General features: G+C 35.1%; 1 protein-coding gene across 3 annotated transcripts in view; it reads right to left on the bottom strand.

Annotated features, from left to right (window-relative positions):
- Nucleotides 1–8,383: 8,383 nt before the first annotated feature.
- The window catches only part of LOC139697743 (methyl farnesoate epoxidase-like), a 33,353-nt gene continuing 29,069 nt past the window's right edge, over nucleotides 8,384–12,667 (bottom strand). For 2 of the 3 annotated variants that reach the window (XM_071596568.1, XM_071596567.1), the window contains exon 10: nucleotides 8,384–9,355. In XM_071596568.1, coding sequence (XP_071452669.1) covers nucleotides 9,174–9,355 — 182 coding nt within the window. In that variant the 3' untranslated portion in view covers nucleotides 8,384–9,173. The remainder of the gene's footprint in view (nucleotides 9,356–12,667) is intronic. The other variant, XM_071596569.1, reaches the window with a different exon arrangement.

Genomic DNA, 12,667 nt, shown 5'->3' with positions numbered 1-12,667 from the left:
GCTTATTTACCATAATAAATATAGTAATGAAATAAAGGTGATCTTTACAAATTTATATATTCGAGCATTCAAAGTAGCACTGATACTGTAATCCTGCTTAGTGGTTTTCTTGGGATATTTATAATGAAGTCATAAATAAAAAAAGCTTGACTGAATTGAATTATCTTCTTATTTGATTAAGATGATGTTCATTGAGCATGGCTAGTATTTTTATTATTACTTCAGCACAGGAGAAAAAGAGTTTTTATTAACTCTTCAGATGCCAGACATTTTATGCTGATTTTGTAGGGACAAAGAATTGTCAAAGCTCCATTTCCAATTCTCAGCTGTTATGCTTCTATAAATATAGTAATGAGATAAAGGTGATCATAACTGCCATTATATTCAAACATTTTTAATCATTATAACTGATTTTAAGTCTATTTCCTTTTTGTTTTATTTGGTATTCTAAGACTGATTTACTTCGCAGTGTATTTCTGCATTGCTTTTTATAATTCCAATCCAATTTTAATTTAAAGAAAGCCAGCTGAAGCAAGTTTACTACGAGTTGTTCCTGGCTGGAACTGATACAACATTAAACACTATGTCATTTGCTATCCTGTACATGATTCTCTACCCTGAAGTGCAAAAGAAGGTTCAGCAAGAACTTGATGAGGTCATTGGAAAAGATAGATTGCCAATATTGGAGGACAGACCAAGGTAAGAAATAATTAAATCTTAATAGGAGTATTCACTATAATTACCAGTATTTGAGGACAAAATAAGGATTATAGTAGCATTGAAGTGAAAACTACTGAATTGACAGTATTAACGCCAAAGTCTAGCACAATGATTTTGAAATTGTCATGTATTTCATCATTACTTCTTTTTCCTTGTGTTCCATGCTCTTAGTTGAAATTTTGTTCTCTTTTGGTTGAAAAATATGTCAAAATCATCTTTATTGGTTAAATCAGAATCTTTAATTTCTCTTTATAATACATGCCCCTGACTTTAGGAATGGCAGGGTTGCCCATGTCCTAAATTTTTATTTTCTTCCATCGAAGATGCAAATCAAATTCCTACCATATTCCCCTTGATCACAGTTTCAATATTCCAATCCTATTCAAAATGCTCTGATTCCATCTTATCTGCCTCATTTCTCAAAAGCGAACAGAAATATACTCCAGGTACCTAGAAATCTGGGAAAACCAAGGCACTTTGGTAATTGGCAAATTTTTCCAAAAAACCCTGGACCAATGATTTTATCCTGATAGGTGTAGACTTGTTGAAACCATGACTTTCTGCTTGTCCCTCAAAATACACATTATTTGATAATTAAAATTGATTTTTACCGTTTATCTCTGCACAAGTAATTCATTAATATATTCTGAAATGCATATGCCAGGTGTGAGTAAGCTCTAGTGGTAAAAGCAATAGCTTAGGGGGCATTAAAAAACAGTAGAAGAAAGAAAAGAGAGGTGCCTTTAAAAGTGGAAGAGAGAGGTACAAGGCAAGAAGAGTTGATTTCTCAGAAGCACAAAAAGAGAAGTGTAGTTTCTGCAGATTTGTTAAGACCATTTAATTTTTTTAATTGCAATGAAATATTGGCATAGCAATACAGCATTTCATTTTTGCACACATTTCGCTAAGCTTTAAATTCCACTTCTTTGCTGGTATTAGTTTATATCTGGTGTTCCTCATTGTGTAGTTAATTTTTATATTGCCTTTTTTCCTTAGAATAAAGCCTTTCTTGGAAAACATTTTCTTTTGGAATGTACGGCAGTAAAAAATCCCCCTTCAATTTGTGATTTCTTGCTTATTCTCTTTACAAAAAAAAAATAAGACTTTGGAGTATCTCACTCTTCTCCAATATGCATCATTTAGCAAAATTTCACTTTTCCTTGATATTTCTTACTAAAACAGACCTGATATGCAAAGCATTATTCTTGAAATATATAAAAAAACCTAATAAAACTACAGGAAAAACAAGTTTTAGTGTCACCTCTTAACCTATTAAGGGCACTCTTTGTTAAATTATGAAATTACTAATGGTAAAATATGTTTTTCATGCATTTCTGCAGCCTTACATGAAAGATTCAGTTGATTTTATTGAATATTCCCTTGAAAATATTATTGCTGGAACAAACATGTGCATGACATTGAAAAGTATTTCTGTATATAGGCTTCCATATACTGAGGCTACCATTCTTGAAGTGTATCGTCTAAGTAGCATTGCTCCAACATCTCTACCACACATGCCAGTGGCCAATGAAGATTATATTACTTTCAGAGGATATCACATTCCGAAGGTAGGCACATAGGAAACTGTAAAGATTTCCTTAGTATGTACATAAACTCCTTTTATCAAAGTCTTGACATTGTTAAATAAAAGAAGTGTAATTTAATTCCAATACTTAAAAACTACAACCGTGAATTTCTTCAAGTTTAAACTTAATGGAAATTATGTAACATTGACTAAATCTAATTGCCTTTAATTTCTTTTCATGTATTATCAAAAATTTCCTCAGAATGCAGTCGTTGTATACAATTTTCATGGTTTGCATCATGACCCAAACCTATGGGAATCCCCTATGAGGCTCATCCCAGAAAGATTTTTACTCAAGAATGGGAAAGGAATTAATCGTGAAGCATTGATTCCCTTTGGGGCAGGTATGTCTAACAAATTATGGGTAAGTTACAACTAAGATAAGTGTGACCAATAATAACTACCATATTTGAGCAAATCGGTCTGGATTCTTTAATTTTGTGCATCTAATCACATTATTTCCATGAGGAGTTGGGTCAACTCGTATCTTAGATGTGACCAGTTGCTGGTTTAATAAAAATTGCTGGTTTACAATTTGTGATTAAGAAATAATCATAAATATTAATTTCAGTAGGTGATGATGGTTTTCCTGACATAAAATAAAAGCTAATAATACCAAGTATTTAGTCAACTATGCTTGACCACATATTCATCATAATGACTTCATTAAAAATCAAATGCACCACTAAGTAATCAACTTTAAATTCAGTTATCTTTCTATAGTGAGAAGAAGATGCATAGTGTGAATACATTGATTACAAAATGTAACCCATGGTATACTAAAAGGAATATCAACAATGGATGAATACTATCAATCTTCTCATTTTTACTGATTTCACACTGTTGATTATCAATGCTAGTGAAAAGAAGACAGCCATATAGAAAGAAAGGTGGTCAGAAGTAGTTGATAACCAGGAAATTTGACACTCAAAACTATTTTCTAACTGCTAGTTTGCTTGTAATTAAAATAAGAAACTAATACTGGTTCATTTAATTTTAATATTATCCAACTAGCTTTGATCTCTCTTAAAGATGGCATTATTATCTTTTGGATCCCTTGGTGACTTTTATTAGGAGTTTAAAGCCAAACACTTTACTTTTCACCTCTGTCAGGATTATAGTACACGATTAATGGTAATAATAATATTAATTTCCCAATATGCATAATGAATCATGATACACAAAATTTGAGTGTGTATGTTATTGAATTTTATATCTGTTATTTAGGCAAGAGAGCATGTCTTGGTGAATCATTGGCCAGAAACAACGTATTCCTCTTCTTCACTGGACTCCTGCAGAGGTATTCATTAAGAGTGCCAGATGGACAACCCAAGCCATCACAAAAACCAGACGGCATGACGCTGTGTATCCCTAAGCCATACACTGTCAAAGTTCAAAAAAGGATTTAACTATGGGTAGAATTGGAAATCAATCCAGGGCATATTCAATGAAATAATGATTTACTTCAAGACACTGCATCCATAAACAATAAAATGGTGTCCTGTAAAATGTGGCAATTAAATTTATTAAAATAATTAGAAAGTATTTATTAAGGATTTCATTGAATCATGAAAAATAAAATCCTTAGTGTAATTAAATTTCAGTTATTAATTAAGCAGATTTACCCTGCTAATTTTGTATTCATAATTTAGGCAAGTTGCTGAGATACATGAGGGGCTTAGCAATTTGAGGGATAGAAAATTTAATTAATCTGTCAGATATATCATCTTATTACTGACTTACATTATTGAAACTGTGAACTAATGACAGCTGGTGGCAAGCAATCAAATCCTACTGTCAATGCACATACTTTTAATGACATTTTTACTGAGACTTCAGGAAAAAATGTTTCCGATTTCATGAATCTAACTTCTATTCCTGAATTGATCACCCATCCACAAAAAGTTCCACATGCCATATATTTATATCCTGTGACCAGAGATGAAATAATCATCATATTCACACTCCTAGTAATAAGCTTTGTTGAGGAAGAGATGTAATGCTAGACAAAGTAATAAGTTTTCCATCCCTCAAATTACTAAGCCCCTGGTGTATCTCTGCAACCAGTCCCAGTCTGAAGGTATTTTTCCATCATTCCTGAAGTTGAGCAAAGCCATACCAATTCACCATAAAGGCTAGGTAAGCAATGTAGGAAAGTACAGACCAATAAGTTAGATTGTTAGTTTTTCTAAAATTTTTGAAAAGGTTATATTAAAATGTATTGTAAACTTTCTAGAAAAACATGCTGTATTTTCAAACCAACAAAATAGTTTTAGAAAAGGTGAATCAACATTTACAGCACTCCATAAATTCATTACGAATATTCTAAATACTATGGACTATAAGTATCTATCCCTGGGGCTATGCCTTGATCTCACAAAGGTTTTTAACACTGTAAATAATGAAATTTTGTCAAGAAAAATAAAAAATATGGTATTTCAGTCGTATCAAATAAATGGTACAGATCATATTCTCAGTGAAGGCATCAAGTAGTTGAAATATCCCATCTTGACAGATCTAAAAATCACAAAGCAAACTACAAATCAGTTGAAAAAGAGGTTAAAGCATGTGTTCCTCAGGGTTCTACCCTGGATCCTTTGCCATTTCTGCTTTACAAGGTGTGACAAAAAAAGACCGGACTGTTTTATTCTGCTGAAACCTTTCAATGAATCAAAATAAGACACAGCGCCTCATCTAGCGACGCATCTGATGACTAAAACAAGAGATATTGCTTTTGTTTATGTTGAGTCATTACGCAGCAGCAGCAGTACATGTATTCACCAGTTCATTGCCACGTGCAATGGCAGCAATGAAAGAGCTAGAGGAACTGTGTGCGTGTGAAATTTCATTTCAAACTTGGCAAAAGTGCTACGGAGACATTTGGAATGATTCAGCAAGCCTTTTTAAATGAAGCTAGGAGTCGAAGCCAGTGTTTTGAGTGGTACAGTCGTTTAAAATCAGGCAGAACCTTGACGGATGAAGATTTGCGAACCTTCATCAGGAGGGGCGGCCTTCCACTTCGACGGACCCCAACCATATCAAATTGGTGAAAGATTTGCTGCAGGCAAATCGCTGTTTAACAGTTAGGGAGATAGCCGAGGAGGTGAATATTAGTTTTGGATCCTGTCAGACAATTTTGACAGACATTTTGGGCATGAAGCGGGTCGCATCAAAATTTACCCCATGGGTCCTGACACTGATGAACAGAGACAAAAATGTGTGGATATTTGTCAGGAACTCCTGGATCAAGCCAATGCCAACCCAGAGTTTCTTAAAACCATTGTGACTGGTGATGAAGCCTGGGCTGATGGTTTGACGTAGAGACAAAGGCCCAGTCTTCTCAGTGGAAAGGTCCTCATTCTCCATGGCCAAAGAAAACTTGCATGTCCCAGTCGAATTTGAAGGACATGCTGGTGTTTCTTCAATTGGCATGGTCTAATTCAATATGAATACGTCCCTCAAGGTCAAACCATCAAAAAAGATTTCTACTCGAAGTTAATGATGAGGCTTAAGGTCGCAGTGAGCCAAAAGAGGCCGGACATGTGAAGAAACAATGCATTGCATTTCCACCATGATAACGCACCATCTCACACGGCACTGATCGAGACAGAGATTTTTTCCAGAAGCGGAATTTCCGTGATCCTGCAGCCACCTTACTCTCCAGATGTGGCTCCATCAGACTTTTTTTTTGTTTCCAAAGTTAAAATCAACCTTGAAAGGGCACCAATTTAACTCCAGTGCGAACATTAAAACTAATTATATGGAGGACCTGAAGAGGATCGCTAAGGCAGCTTACCAGGTAGGGTTCCAGAGCTGGAAGAAAGGTTGGCAAAGGTGCATTGTCAGGCAAGGCATGTACTTTGAGGGCAACAAGTTCGATTAAGCTGTATCCATAAAAAAAATAAGTTATAAAATCAGTCCTGTCTTTTTTGATCACACCTTGTATTTACAATTATAAAGAATTAAATAACAAGGAAATTAATGAAAAATTACCTCGATATCATCAGTCTTATGAAATGCTATTTCATCAATTATTTCAGTAGAAGGCCTAAAACCCATATACCAAGTTCTGTTTGCACTCCAAAGTTTTGAAAAATTGTCACTTCATGCCTATAATACCTGGAAGATAACAATTACTAAATGCAATTTTTCCCAAAAAATGCTAATGGATAAATGAACAACTTGAATTTATAATTACTACTCAAATATTTTATCTTTACTGAACTTACTTTTCCCAAAATTATTCTACTCCCCACATTGCAACGGCCACTTAGAAATGTTTAAGGTAGGCTCTGAATTGACACAGACTGACCATCATCTAATTTTACAACTTAATTCAAATAGACAAAACCTGAGCCCCAAACTATGTTAAAACTGTTCTTCAGTTTTGAATAATTTGATCTTCCTTCATTCTTACCAAAAAGCCTAATCTTATCCTACTCCTTCCTTGTTTGCCTCACATGCCCCCATTTATCATATTCTTCAGCATTCTATCACCGATCAAAATGCTCTGTATCCAACTTTCCTGCCTTCTTTGGATTCTTCCCAATAATGATCTATCCTCTCTTAATATGCCTATTACATTTTTGTTTGACTTCTTACTAGCCCGATTCACCTTTTCAACCCTCTACACCAACATAAAAAATTCAATCTATACCCATAATTTTGCTCCAAAGACCATGTTTTCACATGATACATAGTCTACATCCAAGTTTCCCCTAAACTTTTCTTAACGTCAATAGTTAACATAAGGAATTAACTCCGGACTCCTTGTAAAAGCTTGTTTGCCTAACTCAATTCTTCTTCTGATATTCCCGCCGCTATGACCATGTTGTTCAAAAACACTTCCAACATAGGTCAAGGGTTCTTACTGCTCTAGTTTTTTGCCATTTTATTTTAACATTTAAGTTTACCTTTCCCTTTCTTGAAAACTGCATATCTTTTTTTTGTTAAATTTATTCTTATCCCATACTTACCACAATAGTTTCAGCTACAATATTTTGGGACCAAAAAGGTGTGTTGCTTGATCAGTTCATGCAGCTGGGGACAACGATTAATGCAGCTGTTTATTGTGAAATGTTACAAAGTTTATGGAGAGCCATCCAAAGCAAAAGAAGAGGCATGCTGACTTCTGGAATTGTTCTGATCCATGACAATGCTCGTCCTCACAGTGCTGGTGCAACCCAATTGCTCCTTCAGCAATTTCAATGGGGCACTTTTGATCACCAACCATACAATCCTGACTTTGTACCACGTAACTTCTATCTTTACTCCGAACTGAAGAAGTGGCTAGGAGGGCAGCACTGCCAAACCAACAAGGAACTTCGAAACAATGTCAAGACTCATTTAAATGTATTGGCGCCAATATTTTATGAAGAGGGTATGTAAAGCTTGTCCACAGATACAACAAATGCCTCAATTGTCAAGGGGATTATGTCAAAAAATAACCATAAGTGTACATAACTTTTAGTAATAAAATAATGTTTTAATAATCACTTGTCTATTTTAATGGCTCATTGGAGGTTGAGAATAAAACTGCTCTCGTACAAGCTTTCATGTATTTAAATGTCAATAGCTTAAGATCATAACCTGATCCTGATCTTAGGCAATGATGAGCACATATTTGGATCAGTTGTGTTTCCTTACAATGAATTATATTTCGTATCATGCACTTTTATTTTAAATAAATATGTATTTAAATGAGTATGATAAAGATGGAGAATTAATCAATGCATGAGGATACATCACCATAGTAAAAATGGATCACAAATTATCAAAGTAAATCTATAATGACTAACAATGGATTGTATAAAATTGTCTTCTTGTGACAATGGATTGTATAAATTAAAAAAGATATATAAAGTGCACAGAAAGGCAGCCAAATACGAACTCAGCAGATAAATAAGCTCAGATAGCATTATGGGCATATTGGGTATTCTGAAATGGGAGAGTTCAAAAAATGTAAGAAAAAGGACTAGGTTAGGTGTGATGTATAGAATAATTAAAAATGACAAAGCAAGGGATGATTTAATAAAGGACATAGGAAAACCAAGTTTTAAGGGAAATAATGACCACAGTTTTTATTGAAAATAAGAACACACCAAACAAATAGACAAATATTTACATTTTTAAATAGTCATATTTCTGCATGGAACCAGCTCCCTGAAAAATTGTTTGAGCTCTTTACATCAAACATCAAGAGTTTTGGGAATAGGTCCAAGGCAAATACTCAGTAAAGGGCTGGGTGATAATCTTTACAGTGGCTGTGAGCAATATTGATCTGTAAGTGACGAAGTCGACACGAGAATTTGGACTGTTCTTGTGGGTGATGTTTAATGGCATGTGATTTTGGATGGATGTGGTTCTGGGCCAGATGTGACGGTACTTAGTATTATATTTACTTACCCTTATATGTTTGCTGTTAGATGTTTCTAGTAATTTTATTTTTTACTTTTACCTTTATTAGATGATCTTTTGTAATAGAGGTTAGATTTGAGATTTTCATGTTTTTGTTCTGTGGTAAAATCTATTCTGATTTTTGGGATTTTTGTGCCACCTGAAAATGTCTATATTCACAAGTATTTTAATAATAATGATAATATTAATAATATATGAGGACCCTCAAGAATTAATCATTGACACCTTTGATTGTCTGAAATAATTCTTAAATCCTTATTAAATGCTTTTTATCCTGAACTTTAAGCAAAGAATCACAAGAACATTCAAAGTAGTAGAAAAAAATGCACGAGGCTACAATATATCATTGAATTTCAGTATAACGGTAATGAATGCAGAGTCTTAAATGGGCATATAGAGGTGAAATATTTCATTTAATATGTCTAGGATTGAGTTCCTCTGCTACCCATAATTAACTCCTTATTTGAACACTGACAGTATAAGGTTTAGGGAACCACACTGCTCCCCCATCAGGATCTTGTGATGGTTTGGGTTGTCCATCTGGCACTCTTAAAGAGTATCTCTGCAGGAGTCCAGTGAAGAAGAGGAAAACGTTGTTTCTGGCCAATGACTCACCAAGACATGATCTCTTGCCTAAATATCAATTATGAAATTAATTATCAGTTATGAAATAAATTAATCTTATCACTTTCCTTGTGTGTTTATCAATGTCTTGTGCATAATAGGCATATTACTATTAATATTTATACTACTTACTATTGCATATGATAAAGATTTTCTGTAACCGTCTTTTGTATTAAAATGTTCTTTTGTTTATGATGAATATAGAATGAGATACAAAAAAAATATCTGTGCAAAGTAATCATATCCTGGACTGGTTCAAAACAACATGAAATATCATTGAAATAAATTAATACCAAATATAAATACTAACAAAAATAACCAGTTGGATTTAACAGACAAACTCCTGGCTACTAACCCAATTTTCATTAATTCAAGTCTCACTTGGATCATGGATGTTGTGAATGATACACATTTTTCATGACAAGCAAATTAAGCCAGGTATCATCAAAAATCCATGAAATATTGTCTACCAGGATTATGAATTAGCTGTTATCAGGCAAAGATAGAGAACAAACCCAAACAGATATGATCATTAAGAGTAGATACAAAACTTGAGATAAATAGAATTTTATGGATCTTCCTTTTTTATGAAATTCTTCCTTTTACTAGCTTTACTCATTAAGAGCTATAAAACTGGAAACTGTAAAACTGAGAGTATTGATGATTATTACAGCTCCCTAAAAGTACTTCCAGTACAAATGGTATCCAAATACATTTTGACTAAACAGCCTGTTCACACAAAAGAAGGGTTTAAATAATGCATCAGTGGATTTCTTTGTGGTCTGTATGATTTTACCTTAATTATTAAACTTACCTTAAAAGCATTAAGATAATAAAGTTCTTATGAATAATTGATTAAACACTTAGTACAAACAGCAAACAAAGACAAAAACACAGAAACACAAAGAAATTCCAGGCTTAACTCCCCTACTTTGTCCTTCCGTGACCATACTAACATTCCAGCACTCATTTTTCCTCTGTCACTTTACACCAAATCAGTAGAATCATCTCATTGCCACATATCAAAACTCAATAAATTCCCTGATTAAAATTATTTCCCTGGCTGCCCCACATCTCCTACACCAAGTAAAAGAGACTCTTAGGGCATCCTCATGCTCGCTACAATAATGGTATCAAAAATTCCTAACAAAGTTGTCCTCCCTGTGCATTTCTCACTTCTGAAAATGTCTCCATTAACCGCTTTGCCTGGCTACCCCTCCCTCTCCTCCCCCACCTCTAAGCCTCTACAAACCAGACCTTGAGTCCATCTATGACCTCCCTCTGCCAACCTCTTGCTGGGTTTTTTCTAAGCAGCACTCCCTTTCCAAAGCCTCCATACTGCCAGACAAGGAGATGGACACTATAGACCAAGTGGTTGACCTTTTGTCCAAACCCCTTAGCCCAAACCTAACTTCTCTTTTGAACGAGCACCTCTCATTCACTGTAACCTCCAGAGTAAATTACAAGATAACCCTTTACGGACATATCGCATTTTTGCCGGAATCTCCGGTGGTAAGTATTTTCGAATTCGCATCTGTTACCCCAGCATATATAGACACCTTCACAGTGCCCCACATAAATTCAAGCCGGTTACTGCACAAGAACTCAATCCCCTTCCCTAAAATCACCCAGTCAAAATTTTTATGAACCTTCTCCTGCCCAGAATTTCCAATCCATCTTTCCTTAAGTCCCTACATCCTCAACCCAACCTGTCTCCAACCGAATCCTCAGAATTAAGAAGATTAATTAATAATCCAAATATCATCATTACTTCCAAGGACAAAGGTTCAACAGTTGTGGTTTTAAATAGAACAGTTTATATAAGGAAGGATAACATACAACTCTCTGATACCTCTGCCTAACAGCAAATCCCCAAAGACCCAAATCCTGCACTTCAGGAGGAACTCATTTAATTTCCTGCTTCCAATGGGCCCAGTGAAGGTGTATCTCCTTCATTTCTATATCCTTCGAAAGATCTATTAAAGTGGCAATCCCAGTCTTTTGATTTTATCCTCCTGTAACTTCCCAACAGAAAGAATCTCTGCATTTATAGACCACTACCTACAGCCAATAGTATACTCCTTACCATCATTCACTAAAGACACATACCATTACTTGGAAAGGCTAAAGGCTCCCAGAACTAAGTATCAGAAAAGGGACAAAAGAAGTCTATCAGAAAATTTTGAAGAATGTCGTGAAACTGTGGATGGTAACTGTGACCTCAGGGAGACATGAAATCCTGCCATGCGGCAAACAAATATTCATTCACATGGAAATAGATACAAGGAAAATGGATATGTATATATATACAGGTATATATATATATATATGGATCACGGATGAGATGATTACAAAGATGGATGAGCGGCGAAAACGGAAGAATGTCAATACAGAATTACGCAAAATGAAGTACAAAGAATTAAACAATAAATTGAGGCGGTCAACAAATAAAGCAAAGGAAGCATGGTGGAACACGCAGTGCAAGAATATGGAAAGTCTGAAGAGGAAGAATGAAATCGGTGCGCTGTACAGCAAAGTTAAATCTTTATCGGGAAGTAAGAAAGGGAGATCAACGATAGCATATAGGCAGAGATAAAGCAGGTAAGGTAATAGTTGACACAGGAAAGATCCAAGAGAGATGGAAGGAATATGTAGAAGAACTGTATATTAAAGAGCTTAGACCAACAAAGTTAGACATTGAAAAGGAACATGACGTAGGGGAAGATAGCTTAGGTCCAGGCATACTAGACAATGAGATAGAAAGGGCATTAAGGGAGATGAAACTAAATAAGGCTGTTGGGGTGGATAAAATTCCCGTGTAACTTTTAAAATGCTTAGGAAAATGTGGGAGGAAGAGGCCATATGGGCTGATCCGTAGTATTTATGAGGAGGGAATCTGGGCGGAAGACTTTGTGAGATCAGTTTTAGTTCCTATTCTGAAAAAGATAAAGGCCACGTCATGTGAGGACTACAGGACAATAAGTTTGATACCCCACGCAACTAAAGTTGTTCTTAGGATCATAAACAAAAGGATAGAGAGTAGGGCAAATAATTACTTAGGGGATGATCAGTTTGGGTTTAGGAAGGGGAGAATCACACATGATACCATTGCAGTAATGAGACTATCAATCGAGAGGAATATAGAATACAACCAGGAGGTATTTGCCTGTTTCGTAGATTTCGAAAAAGCATTTGATAGAGTGAATTTGGGAAAACTAATGAGTATATTGCAGAAAATAGGAATAGATTGAGGGGATAGGAGGCTAATCCGCAACCTGTGCATGTCTCAGACTGCTCAGGTCTGAGTGGGGAATGGGGAGT

Source organism: Hetaerina americana, unplaced genomic scaffold (genome assembly GCF_022747635.1).
Source record: "Hetaerina americana unplaced genomic scaffold, ioHetAmer1.1.p SCAF_8, whole genome shotgun sequence".
NCBI classification, from domain to species: domain Eukaryota; kingdom Metazoa; phylum Arthropoda; class Insecta; order Odonata; family Calopterygidae; genus Hetaerina; species Hetaerina americana.
This window is presented reverse-complemented; position numbering and strand designations above follow the sequence as displayed.